At 47.4% G+C, this 26338-nt stretch overlaps 1 protein-coding gene across 3 annotated transcripts in view; it reads left to right on the top strand.

Annotated features, from left to right (window-relative positions):
• The window catches only part of Rhoq (ras homolog family member Q), a 35431-nt gene that overhangs the window by 5282 nt on the left and 3811 nt on the right, over window positions 1-26338 (top strand). For 2 of the 3 annotated variants that reach the window (NM_053522.1, XM_063262566.1), the window contains 2 exon segments: window positions 24625-24789; window positions 25066-25161. In NM_053522.1, coding sequence (NP_445974.1) covers window positions 24625-24789; window positions 25066-25161 — 261 coding nt within the window. 3 annotated transcript variants of the gene reach the window in all.

Raw genomic sequence — 26338 nt, 5'->3', positions numbered from 1 at the left:
GGTTCCCTCAGCCTCTGGTTCCATCCTTGAGGGCACAGAGCGTGAGAGGAGCCCTGAGTCTCTTTCAGATGTGAGCTGCAACAGGTGAGATGTGGCACTGAGCATCTGGTCTCTCTTGGTAACACACCGCAGATTTCGTTAACCTCCGTAGAAGCTATTTAGACCCCAGTCTGCACTGTATCACACAGGCATGCTTGGCGGCCTCCTCTGGATTGAGAAGGTGGTGGCCTGTCCATTCGTAAGCTGTTGCACTTTAAAGTACACTGGGTTTTCCTGGGTGGGACTCTGGCGGTCTCTTCCAGGTCAGGCAGGAACTTAAGAGTGGGGGAGTGTCCAGTTGAGCCTCGTGCTATGTCTCTGCCTTTCCGAGGGCTTTGATCGGCTTCCAACGTGAGTCTCCTGAGGTCTCATGACCTTTCTAGTCTTTAATGCTTCCTGACTGGTATGCCAAGGGCGAACGCTGCAGACAGAACGAGATGCTGCTTCAGCAGCCTTGGGGGCTGGTGAGGCGGGGGGCCTGGGGAGCCGAGCACGAATTGCTGTGTGTGCCACGGTATGGCCACAGAGCGAACTCTTTTTGTTTCTTTGCAGTTATATGTCAGTACACTCACTCTCTTCAGACACACCAGAAGAGGGATCCCTTTAGAGATGGCTGTGAGCCACCATGTGGTTGCTGGGAATTGAACTCAGGACCTCTGGAAGAGCAGTCAGTGCTCTAACCGCTGAGCCATCTCTACAGCTGTGTACCCACCTCCCCTTTAATTACTGGGGTTTGAACTTGTAGCCTCATTCCCTGGTCAGGGTCTTTTGGAGAACTGGACTTTTGTGGTTTTGTGGTAGAGTTTGGGGTTTCAGCCTAGCATATTTCCAGAAGAGTATCAGTCTCTAGCAAGGATGTGTGTTAGCAGCAGCAGGTATCCCAGAGGCCTCAGCTACCGTAGTAGTGCTTCAAAAAGAAAAAAGGCAGTGTCCGAGAAACCAGGCCAAAAAAAAAAAACCCAAAACCCTACAAATGCAGCTTTAAAAAAAAAAAAAACAACTAACCGAACTATTTAAGATGGGCTGGATTTCCTTTCACACCCCAGGGAGTTGATTTTGCCCTAATTTGGCCTGTTTGGGCCAGGGAGTGGCCTTCTTTGCCCTCAGCACTTTGCTGTTCCTCTTTCAGTGCCTGTCACAGCTGCTCTGAGCCCAGGGAAGCCTGCAGGTGGCAGGTGGCCAGCTGCCCCAGCCCTTCAGGTGCCCCAGGGAGTGGTGTGGGACCACTGCCTGCCATTGTCTCCGTGGATGCTTCGGGCCTTCCATAAAGCTCCAGGATGGTAGCCCACTGTGTGTCCTCCACTGCCTCCTACAGCCCAGCCAGTGCCTCATAATGATGATACCTTAAAATGAATTCTTTTTCAACTGGCTCTCGACTTGCTCAGCTGAAAGCTAGCCAGTGGCTCAGGGCACCAGGTACAACTCTTCCTCTGTGATTCAGCTGCCGTCTATGAGAAGCAGGCATGTGGATGGCGCATCAAACTATCCCTTCTGTCTGTGACCTGGCTTGCTAGGCTCGCTGGCTACCAGGCTCGGGGCCTTTGCATCGTCAAGGTCCCCTGACCACAAGGCAGTTTGGCGGTGGGATGAGGGGTTTTGGATTCTGCTGCTGAACACCAAACCTTGTCTCTATTTTTGTGTGACTAAGACCAGTTCACTGGCCAACTCCTCCCGGGGCCTCTTTCCTTCCCTGTGTGATGGGAGACAGTTCCTGCCTTGCAGGTTGGCTCCAGGGCTTAGGATTTACACATATAGTCACTCACTCTCAAGAGTGCTAAACCTCCTAGGTTCTGGAGTGGCTGGTTTGGTGCCTGCTCTATGTTCTAGCCTTCTGTGGGGGAAAGGAAGGTGATGAGACCCTGGGAAGTGTGTTGCACAATTGTGAAGCTAAAGGAGGCCAATGCTGTAGGATATCCCCACCCCTGCCCCTCCCGAGTGTGAGGCAGGAGGTGGGAGTGTGAGGCAGGAGGTGAGGCCCAGGGTGGCCGGCTCACTGGGCTGTGGAGTCCTGACCAGGTGCCGCTGCTTCCCACCGGGAAGATTCATCTCCACAAACTAATGTGCACATCCACATTACGGGGTTATGATTGTACCTAGGGGGCCAAGTCAGAGCTTCCTGTTTCCCAGCAGAGGAATGTCCTCCCCTTACAGGGTGGCCGGGAGGGACCTGGGACATGCTGGTGCTCAACTTTCCCCTCCAGTCACACACCCGTGCCCCGGGTCCCAACCAGCTCGTGCTGGGCGAGCAGCTCCTTTCTCTCTGTGCCACCAACGGCAAGTCTGAGAAGCATGGCACGGTAAAAGGCCATTGGCGCAGAGTGCATGAGAAAGCTCACCCCTGGCAGGGGTGCAGGGAAGCAGTGTGAAGAGGGCAGGCCTGGGAGGTGTCCCACGTGTGTCTTTGTGGGCCGGGGGTCCCTGCTTTCTCTGCCGACTTGAGGTGTATGCTTGATAACTAAATTACAGACCTCCCCTTTTGATTGACAACTTAGTAATTAGAGAGATATTAATCTGCTGCCTTGTTGCTTCTGTTTTAGCAGAAAAGTAAGTGGAGGAGGAGGCCTTTACTGTTGCTATTTCTTTTGTGGTGACTGGCCAGAGAGGTGAGCCAGCCTCCCCTGCAGGTCCCCAGATATATGGGACCTCAGAATAGTCTTGGGGGCTCAGCCTTGGATGGTGATTTCCCACAGTGCTACAGTTGTTGTCTCTTTGCCTTCCCCACTTCGTGAGTCATAGAGGCTAAGTGGTGTTTGCCCCATTTTGCAGAGTCAGGAAGGTTGAGTGGTTTGCTGCAGGCCATAGAGTTGGTGAAAGTTAAAAGATGTTTCCAGGATAGGCCTTGGAATTACAACTCCTGGGTCTTGGTATTAGCTGACACTAATCAGCTTGCCTATAAACGAATGCCTTGTCCCCGTGTGTTGACTATTTTGTGCAAAAAACCCGCAATCACTTTTCTGGGTGAAAGAGTTGGTGGAGTGGTGTCTGGAGGCTGGATGTCAGGGGCTGCAGCTGTTCCAGTAAATGTCGTTCTGTGAACTGGAGACCGTTTTGTCTTGCTGTCCATACACCAGTGCACGTCCTGAAGGAAGCATGCCTGGGGGGTTCTCGTGCCACGCTGTTGATGGGTAAGTGGACGAAGCTGTCTGCCATTTGCATTATGCCCTGTGTGGAATTGTTGGATGCCCCTGAACCCTAAGGGATTAAAAATCCCTCCACACCCCTTTCTGCGCCGTGTCATTGTGTCCATCTGCTGCTGGGAGCTGTGTTAGCTACTTAGGGGGCCTCTTTTATCCCTCTCAGGGTTTTCTTATTTAGGGGAAGTTGCCTCTTTGCAAATGTATGTCTGGGGCTTGGGGTACACACAGTGGTAAAGAGCTCGCCTGTTATGTGCACTAGAAAGAAATTGTCTCTTTTATCCCAGGCCCTCTGGCTTCTAGCTTTCTGTGGTAGTTGTCTAGATGAACATCCCTCTAGCTTATCCCTGTAGCCAGCCAGTAAGTGGTTCCCTGAGAACCAAGTCTGGCCCAGGGCCTGCAGTGGGAGCACAGTGGGGTCTGTTTCTGGGTGCAGAGGAGGCCAGGGGTGCTCTCCTGTAATGAATTCCTATGGAGAGCTAAGTCCGAGCAGGGCTTCCCAGGCGGACAGAGTGCCAGACTGGATCCCTACATGCGCTGCCTGGGAACTTGTTCTTGAGTCTTAGGATGTACCCCGTCTCCTCAATCACAAGCTTGGGGAGATCACTGTTGATCCAGACTGGATGGGCGATTCTGAGACAGCCCAGAAAGTCAAAGCTGCTCAGATGCTGTTTGAGACCTGGTGTCTCCTCTCGGCGAGCTGCCACCATCACCCACCTTACACACTGTCCATGTCTGGGGGACATATCTGAACCTCATGCTTAATCTTCTCTCCTAAACATTCTTGTGGCCTCCTTCCTCATCTTGAACATGTGTTGGGACTCTCCACATTTGCTTAATGAATGGACTTAGGAGAAAAATGGAGGTGAGACTCCATGTGCAAACCTTGGCTCCAAGAGTGTGATGTCTGCCCTAAGGGTATGCAAATAGTAGGCTCCACGAGTATTCCTTGATAAGGTCTACGTGCCAAGCCACGTTCTCTCCTGCCCGTAGTGGATGGGCAGTGGCACTCTTCTGGTGTGACCCCAGGCAGGTCTCGGTGGCTGGAGTCTGAGGAAGTGCTGTGTTGATCAATGCTCGCTTTTGCAGTAATCGCTTTCCCCATGGCTGACCTCAGTGCTCTGTGGAGCGACCTCCCTCTCTACTCCTTTGCTCCCCTTTCAAATGTTATCTATTTGTTCCCCTGGTTGTTTTTAGTCCAGTCCAGAAGCAGCATCCTTTGAATGGTGTAACGGTCAGTAGTGTGAGCGAGTTGGCTCTGCAGAGGCCCCTTGTAAGAGCTGCCACTGAGAACGCTTAGTTCTGACGCTCCAGTTCAGTTAAAGCTCCATTTGCTCCAGCTCAATTGCAGGAGGCTGTCCTCCTCGGCCATCTGGGTCAGGGCTCGCTCACCCTTATTACCTGAAGGTGGGGATGGTGCTACATGAGGGGAGAGGACAAAGGGGGGGGAGAGGAGGGATGGGGACTTCTGTTTCCACACTAGGAGCTCTGTCCAGGAGGCCGAGGAGTCACCCAGGCCTCATCCAGAAATCAAGGAAGTCATTGTGAGGCTCCCATTTGAGACTGACATATACCACATTTCTGAATTTTAACCGAGTAACTGGCTGAGCCACAGCTTGACACTTGGCTTTGTTCCTGGGTAGACCCTTACTACCCATGAAGATTGCTGACGCCCCTAAGGGACGCTGTATGTGACACAGCGTTTTACGAAAGGTTTGGACATCGCCATAGGAACCAGGTGAGTGTTGGATTTCGGAGAGCCTGTTGGTCAGATTATTATGGAAAAGCCTGACTTTCATAAATGGCCCTGCCATTTGGAAGAGGATTCTGACCTGTCTAGACACTGTCGAAGGCTTTTCAGTCAGCTCGTAAGTGGTGGTTTTAATGTACTGCCCATGTAGGCCCAGTGACACTCACTGCAGAGCCCAGAGCAGACGGACTGCCAGATCCGTTTACTGGCCAGGGTTTGAACTGTTCTCCAGCGAGCCTCGACTCACAGAATTGTGTTATGTCGGGAGTGCCTCCAGAGTGGGCTGTGCCGCCAAGAGGGAGGAGCGGGAAGGATGTGTTGTTCAGGTGGGCCTAGGCAGGCATGCACACCTGTGTGCCACTTGGGTAACGGGGATGAGTGACATTCACGGTGGATCAAACTGCTGATGTACGTATGTACTCTTTGGAATTTAAAGCTGAGATATTATAAATTGCACAAAATATTTATCACCCCCCACCCCCAAAAAACTTCACACCCATTATTGGTCACCCTCCATACCCTCTTCTTCCCTAGCAACCCCCTAGCAACCACTGGTTCACTTCTGTAGATTTGCCCACCCTGGATGTTTTGTACTGAGATTTGCTCTTTTAGCTTTAGCTCTTCGGTTTGACATGTTTTCAGGGTTTATCTGTATTGGGGAAAGTGTCAATGTCTCGTTCCTTTTTAGCGGGACTTCTCTTTCGGTCTTTTTCCGTGGATATTCTTCTTCTGGCTCTGGGGTCATACTTGGTATAGATGCAGGATGGAAAGTTCTGCTGGCCTTAGATTACCAGAGGAACTGGGCCACTCTCCCCCTCCTGTTCAGGCGGAGTCTCTGGAAAGTTACCCCAACTCGGGAACAGTTTTATTGGGAACAGTCGTGGATGGTCAGATCCCTGGGTTTGATTGTGTCGCTCTGTAAGAGGTGAGAGTCTCGGTGGGGTCTCCAGGAGGCGTATAGGAAGAAACAAAGCCACAAACCTATAGGTCACAGAAGAAGGAAAGCAAGTAGCCACGCGAAAGCCACTGTGCGAAGACATGCAAATAATAAGATCTGTAATCTACTGGACTGGATAGGAAAAAGTGATATCCAAGAGCAGGAGAGTTGACCAGACATGGCCGACCTATGGCCTGTGGGAACCTGTACCTCCAGATAGCTGTAAATGTGGACCAGAAAAAAAAAATTATGAAACGTATTTAGAACATTCTGAGATCTTCGAGTGAGAGATTTTCGTTAACTCGATTACACAGTTCTCGAGTGGGAACTTGAAGATGATAGCGTGGGGCTGATGCAGCAAGAGTTTAGACACGGGGCAGGGGCAGTTTTCCAGATGTAAAGTGAATGAATGAATGAATGAACAAATGAAAGAAAGAAAAGGCTGGACACACCATGTTGTTGGGAGTAAAAACTGTCCCACCTGGTTTGAAGATCTTTGACAAAACCCTGAATTAGCAGCGACCCTTTCCCCCTTACGTATAATCAGAAAAACCATCATGGTATACAGAGGTTTATAGACAAATGGGCTTCTTCACAGTGGTACTTGCGACAGTGACCAATCATGAACGCACCGAGGACCGGTAGAAAAGAAACCGTGAAGCACAGACCGACATGTGTTAGGGTAATAGCAACCATTAGAAAGCGCTTTCACACAATTTTAAAGAAACAACATAGCAGGCAAATGATGCATGCAGTGTGAAATGCATGTATTAGAACTCTACACAGCGATGGCTACAGCGGTGAATGTGTATACAGTAAACAGGGAGGTTGGACCCACAAAGTCCAGTGATCACTCTAAGCCGTCATACTGAATGATTTTAGGCATTTCTACTTTATTCTGTTCTCCCCCAGGATTTTAAAAGTCATTTTATTTGTGTCAAAGTTTTAATGTCGATGCCGGGTAAGATCCAACAGGTCTCTCCATGCGTCTGTAGCAAGGCCGTGCCCCCTTTCTTGTGATCTCCACTGTCTGCTCCCAGCTGCCTGGTTCAGGAACAAACATTCTGTCTTCACTTCACACTCTGAATGCCCCAGCTCTCTCAAGACACTTCCCATGTGCGCTTTTCTGTTTGTGACTAGGTGGTCACAGGTGAGCCATGTAGGACGCCACACCCACTCCCTGCCTCCTGTGTTTATGCAGAGTTGGGGACTGTCTTCTCTAGCTTAGCATCCATAGCAGCCCCACTCTTTCCCCTCCAGCCTGCCCTTCGTGCAGCACCTAAGTCCAACATCCTGTCAGCCTCTCTGTGGGAGCTTCCCTCCTGAGCCTTCCAGCTGCTCCTGTTGGCCTAGTGCCTCTCCCGCTGGACACTAGAGAGTTTCCTGGTTCCAGTCCCTTAGTTAAATCCCCATGTTCAGGATGTCATGGCTTCTCCTTCAGTTCCTCCTCACTCTGATGGAGGACATATTTTAGTCAGTTCCCTGAGTGAAGAAGGTTTATTACAGGCAAGTGTTCTTTGACATTAAATAGGTTTTTTGGTTGGTTTGGTTTTTTTTTTTTTTTTTTTTTTTGGTGCCCTCCCCACCCCCCAAGACAGGGTTTCTCTGTATAGACCAGGCTGGCCTCGAATCAAGTGTTTGTCACCATCGCTAGACCTAACATCTTTTTTGTTTGTTTCTTTCAGACTTGGTTGACTTTTTCTTTCTTCCCCGGAATTTCAAAGGCATAGCTTTGTTCTCTTCTAGGTTCTGTTAGGTTCTTTGAATCTCAAGCTAACTGGGTCTTGACCTGTCTTCAGGAACTTGGTTCTGGAAACAGTCAGGACTTAGATTTCACCATCCTGGAAGGCAGTGGGCATCTGTGCTGGGTAGGGTCCGACTGGCCGCTGCATCCCACCGCAGTCTAGAGATCCGTACTCTGCTTCTGGGAAACGCTTTGGTCCATTTCTTTAATGTCCTCTCCTCTTCTTCTTTCACTTCTCTTACCAGGCTTCCTGGAACATCCTAATTTCCTTATATTTTATTTTCTCTGTTCATTTTGCTCTATTTTAGGGTTATTTCCTCAATTTATTATTTACTGGTATGTCCCTATTTTGTTTTTTAAATATGATTCTATTTTTAATGTTGAACAGCCTTTCTTGCTTTCTGGATCCCCCCACCCCCTGGTTACTCAGCTAGAGGTCTTTGTTCTTTGAGACAGAGTCCCAGTATGTGGCCCTGGCTGGCCTGAACTCACTATGTAGATCACTCAGAGATCTACACGTCTCTGTCTCCTAAATGCTGAGATTAAAATTTTCATAGCACATCTGGTGGTTTGTCTTTTGATGAAATACTTTCTGTAATTCCTCTAAGGACGTTAATGATAGTTCCTTTGAGGTTTGATTAACTGCAGTATATTGATCTAGCTTATTATTTGTTATTTTTTATTATGTCTAATTTACAAAGTGGATTTTATTATAGTATATGTATATTGGAAAAAATACAGTATGCTAGGTTTGGATAACATCCACAATTCTCTGTGTCTGAGTCTTAGACTATATGCCCTGCAGATCTAGGAGAATTATGCTGTGGAGTGACTGAGTTTGGTGACTATGGTATGTATGCCTGTCGGAGTGCTTGAGTCTAGTAAAGGAAACTTTTTTCTTCCATCAAGTCCCTGCTTGCTAGATATAGCTTAGTCCTTTGAGTGGACCTTGCTTTCTTGTGTTTTTGTTCTTTAGAAGTTTTTGTATAGCCTCTCATCTCAACCCCTAACACTCAAGAGGGCTAACTTGGAATTTCCAAAGTTCTACTAGTACTTAGCCCATGGGAGATGGGTATGTGAGGGGGTTAACTCAGGTCTCCTTGTAGGTCAGGACTTCTCAACAAGTACTGTTAGTATGGCTGAACTCTTGTTCTTCGCTGGGAGGAGGCTGTCTTGTACACTCTAGGATGTGTAAAGAACCATTACTGGTGTCTTCCCCGTATATGCTAACAGTATCCTCCTCCAGCTGTGGCGATCAAAATGATCCAGACATTGACATACGCTCTCTTGGGGCAACACCCCTTGTACTCAGTTGCAGTTGAAAACCATGATTATACCATGACCTGTCTAAACCTTTCCATTTTGGGATTCTATAAAGTTAATAGGTTTTTGTCTTTGCTCTAGAGTTAGGGCCATTGTCTTAGGGCTCCATTGCTGTGAAGAGACACCATGACCAAGGCAACTCTTATAACTGGGGCTGGCTTACAGTTTCAGAGGTTCAGCCCATTATTATCATGCCAGGAAGCATGGCAGCATCCAGGCAGACATGGTGCTGGAGAAGGAGCTGAGAGGTCTATGTCTTGATTCAAAGGCAGCCAGAGAGTGGCATCCTCAGGCAGCTAGGAAGAGGGTTTCTTCTATAGTGGATGAAGCCTGAGCACAGGAGGAGGTCTCCAAAGCCCATCCCCCACAGCAGCACGCTTCCTCACAGTACCACTCCCCGTGGGCCAAGCATGTTCAAACCACCACACCCACGCTTCCCAGAAAAGAATTATCCAACAGCTGTCTGAGTTGGGCTTATACAGAGTTGCCAGTATCCCAGGAGGCAGGTGGAAAAGTAGCTCGGAGGGCTCAATTTCAAGCATATACTCTCTACCTTTTGCAAAGTTAAAGAGTTTATTGTGGTAGAGAAGGGGACCAAAAATTAAACCCTCTTCACCTTTGTCCTATATCTGAAAGAACAGACTGCTCCAGCCTCATGCTTCCAGGCCCGGGCATGGTGATGCTGCAGACGGCTGCCCCCTCTGCTGCCCCCAACTCTGCGGCTGCCTCAGGAGTTGCAGCCCTGGGTCTGCTAAGCTGCTTCATTTGGCTCTTCTTGCCTCTAGATTCTAAAATGTTGTGACTGTTATCTCCTTTCTGATTGGGTTTTTCCATGTGACTTTATGCCTTAAAACAACAACAAAAAACAAAACGAAAACAAAAACACCCAAACCTTGGTGCGTCTTAGAGGACTCTGGAGAGGGAAGAGATAAATGTGCGTGTTCAGTCGGCGGGGATCTAGCTGAAGTCGTCCCCTTTATATTTAGAAACATAAATGTGTTCCAGCAGTGGCTCCCTTTCAGAGCCGCCTCAAGACACTGGGAAATGAATTTGTAAGACGCTCACTTGGCATTTGGGCTTTGGAGCAAAAGTTATTGGATGTCTCAGAGATGTTGTCCTTTGAGTCCTGGAACTGCAGCAAGGCCTTCTCCTTCCACATGGAGCCTGGCTTTCTGATGACCAGAGTCTGTGTCCACCAAGTCCAGCTCTGGGCCACTGGAATGCTAATGTATCCCATCTGTGACTAGACTCTCTGGGGTCTGTACAGACCATGACTTTCTAGCGGTCACTTTATCCATGCAATCCCAAATACTGTCTTTAGGGTGCAGCTGTCTTTGGTTGCTGTGGAGTCACCTTGATAAGATTTGGTTGCTTTCCTGTTCCCATCACCTTAGTCACCAGCACTACTGATGACTAGTAAACACAGATTTCCATTCATTCAAACATCAAAGTGCAGCCTGATTGCCAGTGACCTGCTGTGACCCCTTTACATTAACTGTCACAGTGTGGTTGATCCTGGAAGGCTGGAGGGAGCACTTCTTGCTTTGGGTCAAGGAAGACTGTCCTAGTTAGGGTTACTATTGCTATGATAAAACACCATGACCAAGAGCAACTTGGGGAAGAAAGGATTTATTCGGCTAACATTTTTCCAGATCACTGCTCATCACTGAAGGAAGTCAGGACAGGAACCTCAAACAGGGCAGAAACCTGGAGGGAGGAGCTGATACAGAGGCCATGGAGGGGTGCTGATTACTGGCTTGCTCCCTGCGGCTTCCTCAGTCTGCTTTCTTATAGAACCCAGGACCACCAGCCCAGGGGCAGCCCCACCCACAGTGGGCTCTCTCTGTTTGTTTGTTTAATGGTGGATGGTGTGGTTGGTATCAGTGCTCAGTCAGTAAGATGCTTGCTGTGCTCGCATGAGGACCTGAGTTTGGATCTTTAGCACCAGTCCATAAGTGCTAAGTGGGACAGCACACATCTGTGAACCGTGTGCTCAGGAGGCAGGGAGGAGGCTTCCTGGGGCTTGGTGACTAACCAGTTTAGCCAACCCGGTGAGCTTCAGCTTTCAATTTCTGATCGGACGTGTCTCAAAAACTAAGGTAAAGAGCGATGGGAAGATTCACACACACACACACACACACACACACACACACACACACACACGCACATGCACAGGCACACTCACACACACAGAGATACACACACACACGCGCACATGCACAGACACACACATACACACACATGCATGCACACAGAGATACACACAGACACACACGCACACACAGATACACGCACACATGCACAGACACACACACACATACACATGCATGCACACACAGAGATACACACACGCACATGCACACACAGACACACACACATGCACACGCACAATGCACATGCACAGACACACACACATACACACACGCATGTGCACATACCACATACACAGACACACAAACAGACACACACACACACACACACACACACACACACAGATGATGAGGAGAGGGTCTGAAGAACACTGAATAAACAGTTACACGTGTGGTTTCTGAGGCAGCACTTGTGCCCAGCCCAGACCCTGCACTCTGCAGCCCGTGGTTCAGAGACTTCATGCCACCAGATCGCACCAGTTTCATTAGATGACCCATTCTCCAGGCAGCACATGACACAACTTCCATGATGGACCAAGGGGTCTAAAGGGACTCAGTGGTGGGTTCACAAGGCTGGGTGTGGGCCAGAACCAAAGGCTCCTATACAATTCGGCCAGGTCACAGGGTGTGGTCTAGCCTGGGAACCCTTTGCTTCTGGGACAGTGTCATCACTGAGCCACCTAGAGTTGGGCTGCTGTCTTCACTGCCCTGGAGGGAGAATGAGGGATGTCTTATCCAGACTGACCCTGCCTCTGAGGTTGTATAAGGATTAGTAGAACACTTGCTTGGCGTGCGTGAAGCTCTAGGTGTGGTAAACTTGTAATCCCAGCGCAGTGAGAGGTGGAGGCACGCAGGTCAGAAGTTCAATGTCGTCCTCAGCTACACAGCATATCTGAGGAGTGTGAGGACAGTCTGGCTACATGAGACTGTCTCCAAAAACCACACAAGAACAGATGTGAAGCCCCAGCACAGACAGGCACCAATATCCAGTCCAGTGCCTTGCTAATAGTGGCTGCACTTCTCTGCTGTAGAACTGTCATGTGAGCATTGTCACGTTGGTGCTTAGCTTGTGTTCAGTCAGTGGACTGGCTGAAGAGAGCTGTGTGCTGAGCACTCACATCTGGAGATGCAGAGGTCGGCCTCACAGTTGTGCACGTGTATGTGGAGATGCAGAGGTCGGCCTCACATTTGTGCACATGTATGTGGGGATGCAGAGGTCGGCCTCACATTTGTGCACGTGTATGTGGAGATGCAGAGGTCGGCCTCACATTTGTGTACATGTATGTGGGGATGCAGAGGTCGGTCTCGGTACCATTCCTGTGGTAACATGTCTTACTTTTTGAGACACGGACTCTCAGTGGCCTGGGTTTTATCAAGTAGGCTAGTTTGGCTGGCCATGAGAGAACTGCCAGTGTCCACCTCTCCAGTGCTGGCATTACCAGCAACACCACCACACCCAGCTTTTTAAAATGGATAGAACTCCGATTCCATACTTGTAAGTGAAGACTTCACTGACTGAGCTGTCTCCCTTGCCCCACTTCTGACGTATATTGATTTGGCAAAACATTTATGTGTTTTTCTCAAAGTCAGTTTCATCCACAGTTCTCACACGCACACACACGCACACGCACACACACGCACATGCACGTGCACACACACACACCTACCTATTCATAGCTCTGCATCAAATCTGGAACTGAATGGAGAGAAAACCCTGCTGGGAGGGATGTTACGGACTAGCAGCCGCCATGTGCTAAGTGCTTTTCACACCCCAGCTCCTACACCCCCCACCTCCATGCACACGCTGCTTGCTGTGAGGATCTCCAGTAGTCTAGAGAAAGGAAACAGGAAAGGGAGTCTAATAGAGACTGCACAGCTAGCAAGGCCAGCCAGGTTCGGGTCAGTCTCACCTAGGATGCATGGCTGGCAAAACTTGCTGTCTAGAAACTTCGTTTGGCCTGAAGTTCTGCCCAGCTGTGACGCTGGGCAAGTGATAAGCTCCCTCATCAGTAAGGGGAAGCAGCCCTGTCACTGGGGAGTAATGGTAAAGCCCAGTGAGATGGCTGGATGTCGTGTGAGAGCAAGATCCAGGTAGCCTTTCCAAGATCAGGGCCGCAGGGCTCCATGGAAATCCTCACAGAACAGCAAGGTTGGAGCTGAAGGAAGTATTCAGCATGGAGGTGGGACGGAGTGTCCTACTCATGCCAGGAGATAAGCCACGCCCCAGGGTGTGGACGTGTGTCTAGCGATTCTGAGGCCCCTGCCTCTGTCTCCTGAGGGCTCAGTCCACAGGCACTGTGAATGGCTTATGTGACATTGGTGGTCTACCCCAGGGCTTCTCAGAGGCTAAGCAAGCACTCTACCATCTGAGCTGCATCTCCAGTGCCTATCACAACCATGGTTATGCTACTGTGTTAAGGGCTAATATGAAGAAAAAGTCCTGCAGGTAGGCACAGCGTGTGTGACTGAGTTGTCACACATACAGAATTGGACTTTCTCTAAAGACTTCCCACGCCCTTTAGAATGGAATAGAGACACAGGCCAGGCACTGACCCACTGCTGAGCATGCCCTGGCCTGACTCCATGCATTGCAGATATGGGGAGGGTGGCGGAGGGGTGTCAAGGGAGCAGCAGCAGGGGCAAGAGCATTCTGGAGTGTGCAGGTATTCCTACTTTGTGACTGGACAGCTTAGGTCATGTGCTTACACAGGAACTTAGTTCCTCCCAAGTACAGCCCTTCTCTAGGCCAGCAGGAGATCAGGTTCCCCAGGGCCAAGTGTCTAATGGGAGGAGATGGACCTTGAACTGAGTCAGGGGCCTGGAAGGAAGGAGAGAACAAGGATGCTGGACAATTTCCTCCTCACCTTGGTGACATAAATGTCAGGTGGATGTCAAGGCTGTGGTAGGTGCAGTAGCAAGAACTAAGGTGCTGGGAGTATCTCAGTGTGTGGCTCCTGGGCTGTGAGGCCACTGCTGAGTGAACTTAGAGCGATCGTTCAGCAGAGAGATAGCCCTGCTCTCAGGGCCAATTTGATCTCTCCTTAAAGTGACAGTAGCAACCGAACAGAGTTAAAACGCTTTCTCCAGCTCTAGCTAGCACAGTGCAGGCTACCCATGACCAGGCAGCAGCTACTTCCTGGCTGCACCTCCCACCGGCAGATATAGCTGAGGAGAGACGCTGTTGTTACAGGGTCAGAACCAGAAGCAGCCCACTGGTGCTGTGGAAGCGCAGAGCATGGGGTGATGGATCTGAATCTGCATCCGCCTGAGATCTGTCAGATGAAATGATTTATAGACCAGGGCTTACAAAGTGAGGTGCTGCTGCCCGGGTGAGAAGTGCGGCGAGGGAAGGGGTCTGAGCGTCCCGAGCTGTCCATCCACCGGTTGGAGACCTGTGCTTTGATCCCTGTGTGCATTTGAGTTGCGACTGAGATTTCTGGATCTCTGACTTAGGAAGCTTGAGTACATAGCAGTTTCTTGTACTGAGGTGGCAGACTCCTGAGTTGCAGACTTGAGAAGTGAATTTAGTTCAGAGTTGTCAACCTGCGAGGTTCTGATAAGGCCAGAAGTCTGTCTGTAGCCACCTAGAAGATGTCTCAAGCTCAACATGGCCAACGCGGGCCTCTAGTTTCCCCCTAATGGTTTGCTCACTCAAGCGTTTCTCTGCTCTGTAAAATCAACCGGCCACCTTCCTAGAAGTGCTACCGAGAACCCTGTCTACCCTGGCTCCCAGCCTGAGCTCAGTGCCATCTTGAGGAGTGGGTTCTCCGGGAGGGCCAGCTGCTTCCACTTGATCTAGGGCACCATCTTTGTCCTGCAGCTTCCAGTAAAACAGTCTGTCTCGGGTTCCTGTTCACCTCCGGTTTTTAGAAAAGTCCAATTCTGTGATCCCTCTGCCTCCAGTGATTCACGCTGACACCCTGCCCAGCTCTCTGTGTCCTTGGCCTTTCTGGGAGCATCTGTGGCTATCAGGCCTCGGGGCTGCTCTCAGACCTCAGGCTCTCTGTTAGAATCCATCTTTCCGCTTAAACCCTTTCCTAGCTCCTGGGCCTTCCCTCCCCAGCACTGCGTCCAGCCTGTGCTCGCCACCGTTCTTGGGGCAGCTTCCCTCAACAACAAGCTTCATCAGACTCAGCCCCCTCCCTGCCTGCCCCCGTTTATATTTATGCTCAGGTGGAGTTGATAGCCATGCGAGCTCTCTAGGGTCGTAATTTGAAGTCAAGGTTGAACGCTCTATGAGTATGAAGGATGGCTGTGGGAAAGCAATCCATTGCTAAGTTATTTATTTCAGTACTAAATTCCTAGGTTCCCAGGGTGAGAATATTCCTGAAATCATAATTTCATAATCAGGTACCTGTAATTACCATAAATGCAACGACAGTCACCGAAGTGACTGACACAATCATGTTTTTGTTGGCCATTTGGATGCTAAGAGCAACACTGCCGGCAGCCTGTGACCTTGGGCAATGGCAGATCACCGTGTGATGTTTCAGCGCTTTGAACAAAATTCCGTTTGCATTGAGATTACCTTCCTAGAAACTTTATTTAAATGGTGCTTTAAAAAATGAATCATTTATGCTTATATATTTAGTCATGGCAGGTCCTGGAGTTGTGTAATCACGAAGTTGTTTTTCTGAATGCTGATACTCAAGCAGTTGTATGGGATCCAGGAGAGCAATGTCAGAATACCTGTAGAGACCCCATTCTCACTTTGACAATCAAAAGCACCCCTGGGTTCCAGAGCATTCTCCAGACAGTCGCACTGCCTAGATGACAGTCCCTTGCTAAGCCCCTTGGTTTCTGCAGAAGAGCAAAAGGTGGGACCCGCACCTGCTTCTCATGCATGTGTACACCACACTCAGCACTGTGCTGCCAGGCATATGTGGGAGTGCGTGATCCCAACAACATGAAATTCCTGCCAGCAAGTCAGGAAAGACATACACCAGGAGAGTGAGCTGGCATTTAGCTTTGTTCCTGGTGCTGGAGGCCAGCTGACCTCTGTTTTAGTAAAAGCATCTTGTAATTATAGCTCCTGACAGTGTAGAATTTCAGCTCTGAGACCTCCCCAACCAGGGGAGTCACCTCGCCCTGCACTGAAGAGAGAGCACTGGCCGCGAGGCTGTGGCTTATCTTTTTTTGGAAAGTCAGGCTGATCTGCAAGAAGAGCACAAAGCACTTTTCCAGCTCTCTTCTCTCAACATGTGTATGCTATATTTACTGTCCCTCTGCCAATAGGGAAATGAAGATTGCTGGACGGAGGGCCATATCTGGGTGAGCCTTGTGGGTTCAGTTTAGATAAAGCAGAACCCCAAGACTCGAGCTTTATCTAAGAATGTAAGTCTTTTCCTAGGGCTGTTCACAGAATGAAAGGCAGAGACACGAGGACCTGGTGGCTCGTTCAGACCCCTTCTTTTAGAGAGAGGAAGTACTGTTCCACAAGGGTCCTTGCTGGCTGTCATTCAGCCCCACCTCATCATGAGCACTTACTGTCCTTCTGGCCTAACTGAACTGGTGCTATGATCAGTCAAGTGGCCACAAGAAGGTATCGATGGAAAAGCCCACAACTTGGGTCTACAGCTCCAAACTAATTGTTCAATTAATGGTAGAGACTGACCCGTTAACACACAAAGTATTCAAACACCTCTCCCTCTCCCTCCACCCCCCTCGTTCATTTGTTTGTTTATAGTAATGGAGAATATAACCCAGTACCAAATGTTGTTCATGCCAAGCAAGTGCTCTACCACTAATTAAGGTGAAAATAATTGCTACTCTTGTTTGACAAAGTTCAATAGGAAACAGACTCAGAAGTGACAAATTGACTACACGACGGAAACGAAGTTTCAGATGCTATTTATTGCTAACACACACACACACACACACACACACACACACACACACACACACACACTTTAGAAGTCAGAATGCCAGCCTTTAAGTTCAATAATTCTTGCCTAGAGCTAATCAGACCCATGACCAAATACCGTTTCATAACTAAAATAAAGACTGAAAAGTGCAGGAAGAGAAAATAGTTTTGAAATAATAATATGAAACAATAGTTTCTTAGGGAGTTATAGCACCCTAACTATTATTTCTCCTCCCCAATTGCCTTGAGTCTACAGCAGACGGAGGTAGTAGAGAGTAAGTGGGTGAGCTCAGAAAACTCCTGGGTGATGGATGAGCTTTGAACCATATTGATCAATGTAGTCACCAAAGGGCTAAGGGGACTCAACCCAGGTTCTCTGGAAAAACCAAGGTGCTGTTATTGTTCACAGTGCTGGAGATCTCATCTAAGGCTACACACGTGCTCTAAGGGGGCCCTCTACCACCGCGCTACATACCCAGCCTACCCACTTAAAAAAACAACTTTTTTTAAAGGTCAAGTTTTATGTTTAGTGATGTGTGTACAGTAGGGGTCGGGTGGTGTGTACATATGAGTTCAGGTGTCCGTGGGACAGAGGCATCATACCCTCCTGGAGCCATTGTAAGCTGCCTGACACTTGCTCTGGTCCTCCGAAAGAGCAGTGTGTATCCGCAGCGCTGAGCCATCTCTCCAGCTCCCCCTAGAGTTTTACTCTGAGTCCATTTGTTTGTGGTAATAGAGAATCTAACCCAGTACTAAATGTTGTTCATGCCACGTAAGTGCTCTACCACTAATTAAGGTGAAAAAAAAATTGCTACTTTTGTTTGACAAAGTTCAATAGGAAACCAACTCAGAAGTGACAAATTGACTACATGACGGAAACAAAGTTTCAGATGCTATTGTTACTGCAGAGACAGAGCCTGCTCAGTGACTGCATGGCACCCTTTGAGGGCTGGGCTGTTTCCACAGGGCAGGGTGCCTATTTTGGGCTTCTCATCTGAAACAGATGTTTGAGAGGGATGGCTACTGCACGCACGACAGTTGCTTTCTGTGTATAGCAGAGCCACAGTTGTCGGGGCATTCGTGGTTGTTAGACAGCTTTTTCAGCTCCAAGAATAATCAGCAGCTGTTTTGGAGTTAGAAGGCTAGGGCTTGGCTGAAAGAATTCGTCCTCTGTGGCCCCACTTTCTCTCCTTCCAGACTGTCACAGACAGAAGCTTGTAGACTTTGGTAATGGGCTATATTCCGGATGACTGGAAAGTATAGTTTATCACATCGGCATTTTCTTACCTTTGAAGCATTTGTCACCGACAACCTCCCACTTCACAAACTAAGGGTCCCAGAGGTACGAGGCCTGACAAAGGCCACACCTCGTTTGTGTGTAGTCTGCTCCAGTTGTAAGGTCTGATTCACACCACTGACACATACAGCATTCTGCCTTGTAATGACATGTTCACACACAACTTGTCTGCCTTGCCATGCACTCTCTGAGAGCTATGGCTGTTTGACATTTGAGTGTCACCTCCCACCCGTGCAATCCACCTTGGGGCTCACCTTGTGTGTGTTTGTGCAGCAGCCTGTAGTTTCATCCCTTTGGGGCTGTGGCTTACTGGTTTTTCAAAGCCCTAATGAGTTGCAAGGTATGTGTATGTGTATGTGTGTGTGTGTGTGTGTGTGTGTGTGTGTACATACACACATATACATATATATATACATACATATATATACATATATATCACAGATGCTTATTCAAGTATGCTCGTTCAAGTAACATCATTGCCTGAATTTTAAACATACGTCTTTCATGAGAGAACCTGTGAACGTTTCTAACATAGTTTGTAAGTTGGGTTTCGAGTCGTGCGGTTTTTGCCTGTCCCTGTTTATAGAATGATCTCAGCACTTTGGGGCTATTGAATGATGTTGCTTGGAGTAACCATTTATCTAATTACCCCATTGAGTCTCCTCTCTATCTGTCCTGTTGTTAGATATGATCTTCCTTTCCTATTTATGTCCTGACTGTCCAACTAAATTATAAACCCCAGAAGGTACAGTGAAGTCCTTTATGTGTGTATGTCTTAGGACATCTTCATGCAGTGTAATCTCAAGCATTTGCCGATGGCTTTGGAATAGCCAGGGTGATAGGAATGTTCACTGTCTGCGCAGCAGAAGCATGCTGTCCAGGATCGGTGCTGGGTGAGGGCTGTATTTTGGATGTATAGTTTAAACAGATATTCAAAGACCAGCCGTGTGGGAGGGCATACCTAGGGCTGTGTGCAGGGACAAGGATAATGCTGAGGAGGGGAGGCTGGGGGCCCTGCCGCCTGGGCCCGGTGTGCAGCAGGGGAGGCCCCGGGGCCCTGCTGGCTGGGACAGGGCACCTGCTTTAGTTCACTGTCACTCCTGAAGATCTTAGTTTTCTTTCTGAACACATTTCTTCTCTTGTCTGGGATTCTTGTCAGTGCTAAGTATATGATAATTTATCAGTTCTGGTTTTCAATAATGCAAATCCCACTCAATAAGCTATAAAAATGTGTGACTTTAAAAACGGAAACCTCTGTGAAATATAGGCACCTAGTAGGGAGCTAAATAATTCCCTTGGCAGCCCAGAAGTCCTGTTGATGAAATTCAGTATTTTGATGGTGGATAGTTGTCCTTTAATACACTTAGCTGTGCTCCTGAGAACATTCTAGTTAAATGTTTAAATACCTATTTTAAAAATCAAAACTAAAATATATAGTCGGTTTGCTAATTAGAAGGACACAGGAGACTCGGTTGAGAAAAGTTCTGACTTGGACACATGGTCGTTTAAAAGTAAGGGCTCGCACATTCGAGCCTCACGTCTCCGTATCTAGCCTGAGATGGGGCCCCGAAGCTGTCCTTACTCGCAGACCACCGGCTCACATTACATTGTCGTCTCATAAACGTGGTGCGATGAGGAGAAGCAGTTTTACTCGATGCTGGCTACAGTATGCATGAGGGCTAATTTATTTCTTAATTTGCTCTCTATTATTAGCCTTCTAATTACTCAGATTAGATGAAAGCAGGAGTGATCTCATTCTCAAAATAACTGCCAATTATTTAGCCCATGAGGCAGGCAGAAGCCGTTCGTTCCAGGTGGTCTGAGTTGAAGAAGCATCACTTACTCCAAGAAGTTCTGTGCAAGCATTTGGTTTTGATCAGTTTTTATAGCCCCAGCTCCTTGAGGGTAACTGTTCTAACACAAAATGCAATTCCTTCGAACCCTAGAAAGGATTGATCCGATTGTCCTCCTGTATGTCCACATGTCCCCACTGGGGAAATCAGGCCTGATTAAGCGTGGTCATGAGAGCCATCAGTACCTGGGTTAGTGTGACTAAGCACTTCTAGGGAATTCTGAATTCAACTGCTTTCTTTTCACAGCCCCTCAGAGAGAAGAGTGCATGGTTCTGTCCGTCCCCCCCCATGACGTAATCGTGGCTAAAAGTGAATATGTAATTGGCATTCTTAAAAACTACAGATAGTTCTTTGAATGCTGGTTGCATTCCAAACTGTCAATTAGTTCAGTGATAACGAATCCTTGTCCTGTCAATCAGAAAAGCATTTGCCCCCACGACTCTGCTTTGGGTGTTGTGATGAGAGCGTAGGAAATTTTATTTCTCAGTAAAGAGACTTCTCTGTACCTGCTGGGAGATAAAGCCAGAGGCACGGGGATTTTAGGATCTTTTGGGAGCTTTTGAGGATTGCCAGGATTGGGAATCAAATCTGGATCCTCTGCAAAAGTAACAAGTACTTTTAACCCCTTGAGCCAACTCTCCAACCCCTGGACGTCATACTTTAAAATCGTGTTTCGCTGTGATGTCTCCATATATGTCTACAGTTATTTATATTTTGGTTATTTCTACCCTCCCAACTATAATCTTTACCCTCCTTTGTCCCTGGGTCTCTTACCCTTCCCTAGCTGCCCCACTACTTTCCACAAGTGAAAGAAAACACATTGTCTTTCTCAGGCTGGCTTATTTTGCTTAACATGGTAACTTCCAGTTCTATCCACCGTCCTGCAAAATGACACGATTTTGTTGACTGAAAGTCCATTGCACATGTCTATGTGTATGTATATGTGTGTGTATACACACACATATGCACACACACACACACACACACACACACACACACACACAGGTGCCTTCTGCAGGGCACTTCGACTGGTTCTGTAACTTGTCTACTGTGGGTGACAGTCCTCAGGGACCGTGAGTGGAGTGGGCCCATCTCTTCGTGTGCTGACTGTGATTCTTTTGAGTGTGAACTCAGGCTCAGTCTAGCTGCCTCATGTGGTAGCTGTATTCTTAGAGGGTTTGTAGGGGTGATTTAGGACTTCCTGCTTTTTTTGGGTGGCTGTACTAATTTAGGTTCCCATAAAGGCTCCCCCCCCCCAGCCCCTCTGTACCCTTGGCAGTGTGGCTCCGTTTGTTTCATGGATGATAGCCATGCTCACTGGGTCAGTAGGCTCTTGGTGCGTCTCACTTCCTGTCGCTGGCTGCAGAAGAAGGTATTTATTGGCCATACTGCTGGCTTCTTTTTAGATTAAGTGTATGATTAGATTGTTTGTTCTTGTTGTAGTTTTGAGGGTTTTGTCCCAGCTGGTCCAGGTGTATTGTGCTTCAAACCTACTCTACCTGTTTCCTCACAACCAACCACCCCCCTCTTTCATGTTTGACCGGACTGGGAACGGTGGCTAACTCAGTACACTGCCAGAGCAACACATTGGGCAGTGACCGCACTGCTACTGCCTACGGCCTGATTTCTAAACCCATGGCACAGAGTTAGTTAAATGCAAGTAGCGACTTCCACACTGAAAGAAAAGGCTTGGCCTGGAGAGAGGGCTCAGTGGTTAAGAGCAATAGATAGCTGTTCTTGCAGAGCACCCACATGCTGGCTCAAAACCATGTGTAAGGCCAGCCCCAGGGCACCGGACACCTTTTCTGGCTTGGTGGGCACCGGTATATACAGGCGAAACACACATGAACATGAAAAAAAGAAGGAAGGGAGGAAGGGAGGGAGGGAGAAACATAAAGATTGTGGAGATGACATTTTCCTATTGTCCTGTTTTATCAAAAATGGTCACTGCCTATGGCTATAGAGTTCCATGTCCACTGCTGGGCCAGTGACATGAATAAAGATGCTTAGAGCATATTGCCATTTGAAAGACTCACAGAGACAGAAGAGCAACATCCATAGACAAGATATGTGGTGATAAACACACAAGTCCCACTTTACACAGTCAGCCCTCCATGTCTGCAGATGTCATCACCAACTATGGATTGAAAATATTTAGGTTAAAATATACATCTCATGTGCAGGTCTTTATTCCTGGTATTGTTCCCTACCTGTCTTTCGCAGAGTTTCTAGTGCTGCAATGAAACACTGACCAAAGTTTATGTTGGGGAGGAAAGGGTTTATGCAGCTCTCACTTCCACATTCCTGCTCACCACTGAAGCCAGTCAGGGCAGGGACTCAGGAAGGACCGAAACCTGGAGGCAGGAGCTGATGCAGAGGCCATGGAGGGATGCTGCCTGCTGGCTTGCTCCTCATGGCTTGCTCCGCCTGCTTTCTTATAGAACCCAGAACCACCAACCCAGAGATGGTCCCATCAATCACTAAGAAAATGCCCTACAGCATGATCTTATGGAGGTATTTTCTCAATGGAGTCTCCCTCCCCTCCAGTGAGTCTAGCTTGGTGAAACTGACTTAAAACAAGCCAGGACACTGAAGGATAGAATAAGCTAGCTCTTTGTGTTTCATTAGGCACTATAAGCAATGTGTCAGCGGCTAGGATGTGCACAAGGTTGTATAAGTTACATATAAGTAACAGCCATTTTACAGAAGGGGCTTGGAGCATCTGCAGATGTTGGTGTCATGGGGATTTTGGAACTAATCACTCACAAGTAAGAGAAGAGTGGCTGGAATTGAAAGTTATAGTGAGAAAAGTATATGAAAGGAAAGTACTTCAGTAGGAAAATAATAGGCAGAAACTAAATGGGGATCTTTTAAAATCCTCTCTTAGCTCCATGTTTATACTGTTCTACTAGTGAAGTGGGTCATTTAAGAAGGTAGTCTGCACCAAAACCAGTTTCCATGAAACCAGATGAGTCCAGTCATGGCAGAAATGGATCCCTAGCTCCATTCTCTTGCTAGAATGTAAGTAGAATTTTGTGTCATCTAAAATAGTCCATGCAAAATGAGTTAGTCACTGCTTTTGTGGCAGAGACGGAAGCACCTATCAGGAAGAGAGCCAGGAAGCAGCAGTTTAACCCTTCCAATAGCCCGGCACATTGTGGTGTGGAGAGATTGCCAAGACGGACAGACCAGGTGGTCACAGAGCAGAAGGCACCGTTTGATCTCATGTATTGCTGTATGAATGTTTGCAGCTCTGGGAATACAAACTAAGCCACACCAAACAGACCATACTACACCAAACCAAACCAAAACCACACCACACCACACCAAAACTAAACCACACCACACCAAAACCAAACCAAACCAAACCACACCAAAACCAAACCAACCCAAACCACACCAAAACAAAAATCAAATCAAACCATACCAAACCAAACCACACCATACCAAACCACACCAAAACCAAACCAAACCACACCAAAACCAAATCCAACCCAAACCACACCAAACCAAAAGTCAACCCAAACCACACCAAACCCAACCCAACCCACACTAAACCTTACCAAAACAACCACCACCACCACCACCACCACCACCACCACCACCACCACCACCACCACCACCACAACCTAGCAAATACAGAAGAAAACATTTGGAAAAGGAAGTGGGAAGTAGTGTGATGTATACATTTCTGTCTTTAAGTGTGTGTGTGTGTGTGTGTGTGTGTGTGTGTGTGAGAGAGAGAGAGAGAGAGAGAGAGAACAAGAAAGTCACAAATAAAGGCTCTCAGTGAAAGTTCATTAAGCACTAAGTGCACTGCCCCACCCTCCAGCCCCCAGTTTGAAGCCCAGCAACTTTTCTCTGACTGTCTATCCATACGTCTGTCCATCCGTCTGTCCTTACAGGTTCTTTGCCTTCCATGCCTCTGTATGTGGACCATACAGTTTTAAGGATGAAGTCCATGAGACCACGTTGGTCAAGACCTGTACTACTGTGATACTTGGGGTATATTTCAGGGTGTGTTAGCACTGAGCTCACCTCGGTTCTTTGACCAACCTTGCAGCGAGAGCTATAGGAATCACAATGTACTGCTCCCTACCCCCGTGTGTGTGTTTCTTTGTATGTTCTGAGATGGATCTCACTGTGTAGCCTGGGCTGACTAGAATTCCCCATCTCCCTTAGGCTCCAGAATGCTGGAGTTATGGCAGTGTGCACCCCTCTGTTTTCTTTGTTTTTTATTTGATTTGTTGATTGTACTTTTTTTTTTTTGTTAACTAAGAAAAGAAGAAAACCAAACCCAAGTGAAATCATCTTACTTCACAGAGAGATAGATTCCAGGCTGTTCTTTTTTTTTTTTTTTGTCCAGAGCTGAGGACCGAACCCAGGGCCTTGCACTTGCTAGGCAAGTGTCTACCACTGAGCTAAATCCCCAACCCCTCTGGCTGTTCTTTTTGACCTTGTGATCTAATGTAGTTATCGCTATTAATCTGTAGACATGAAAGTATGAACAATGACTTTCCTTTTTTTTCCATAGGAAGACTATGATCGTCTGAGGCCTTTATCTTACCCCATGACTGACGTCTTCCTCATATGCTTCTCTGTGGTAAATCCAGCCTCATTTCAAAATGTAAAGGAGGAATGGGTACCAGAACTAAAGGAATATGCACCAAATGTCCCCTTCTTGTTAATAGGAACTCAGGTGTGTCTGCTTTGACTTTATTCATTTAAGAAGCTCTATAGTTTTAGTCTTGGGGGACTGCTCTCAAACAAGACCCTGTGATTACCAAATGATGTGCTAAGCAAGTTTCAAACCAGCAATCCCCCTCATATTTCTATTAAAATATTTTCCCCAAATTGTATTTGTATCTTTAAAATCTTATTTTATGTAATTTTTTTAATATGTGGAGATTAAATGGGACTGTATGATTGATTTTAAAATACATATTATAGGACATTATTTATCTTTCTTAATTAGATTGATCTCCGAGATGACCCCAAAACTTTAGCAAGACTGAATGACATGAAAGAAAAACCTGTCTGTGTGGAACAAGGACAGAAACTAGCAAAAGAGGTAACGGATCCCCACCAGGCTTAACGCAGATGGCTCAACAGACAACGCAGCGCTGTGCTTCACCTCCCAGCCCTCTCCCACTATCCCGTCATCTCCGCACTGAGGAAGGTCTATTTCCCTGGCTGACAAAACAAGAAAGAATGGGGCCCTTTAAAAGTAAAAAATGGCCCAGCTGGGCTTCCAGCACAGATGCTCGGCCACCTGTGCTAGGCTGACAGCTATGACTTTAGAGGCACCTGTAGGAGCTAGCGGAAGCAGAGGCTAGGGCTTCTTAATAATTTAATTTATTATTTAATTATTTAAACATTTCAGCTGTGCCAGGCTCTGCTTTCAGCCTAGACTCCTGCAGGTGCAGTGGAAGTGACATTAGGTGACAATTTAAATCTGTGGTTTAAGAGAAAATTATGGGTAGTTCTCTACAAAATACTTATGGATACATAAAATACCTTTTAATTTAATTGGCATTATTCTTTACCTAAAGCTAGATTCTTTCCCCTGCCTATGACTACAAGATTGTTGAGTTCTTCTAGTTCTTTTTTTTCTCCCTGTTCTGTTTGGCTTTAGTAGGATTTCTTTATAAGTACAATCTAACAAGGTCTTTTAAATGTACTATTGGGAGAGAGGAAGAATCAAGAGAACTTTCTGGAGGACAGCTTTTCCCAAAGGAAAGAGAAATGATTTTACCAACAAATCATTTCAGAAATTCCTTGCATTGAGTTTATAATCTTGGGGAGAGAGGGAATTTCTAAATACATAAAAGCAAAAGTTATAAATGCAGGTTATCTGAGAACATAAATACGTGCTATTACGCTGGCTGTCAGAAACAAATCAGATTACTGTGCAGGGCATTGATGTCTTTAGTATATAGGAACCCCTTGCATAACATGATTTAATCAGAAGAGGGCAGAGACCCCAGCGGAAGAGTGGGCTAAGAACATCCATCCAAAGTCACCAAGTGTGAGGAAGTCATCATGAGCTTCTACTCCAAGGAGAATGAGTAGAAACTGCATTCTAGCTGGGTACAGGGGCACATGCTTTTAATCCCATCACTTAGGGACAGAGGAGGGTGATCTCTGTGAGTTCAAGACCAGCTGCTCTACAGAGTAAGCTTGAGGACAAGTCAAAACAAGCAAACAAACAATAAATTATGTATTCTTACTTGAGGTCTGACATCACA

The sequence above is a fragment of the Rattus norvegicus genome, chromosome 6 (assembly GCF_036323735.1).
Source record: "Rattus norvegicus strain BN/NHsdMcwi chromosome 6, GRCr8, whole genome shotgun sequence".
Taxonomy (NCBI): Eukaryota; Metazoa; Chordata; class Mammalia; order Rodentia; family Muridae; genus Rattus; species Rattus norvegicus.
The sequence above is the reverse complement of the archived record's forward strand: the minus strand, read 5'-3'. Positions and strand labels throughout refer to the sequence as shown.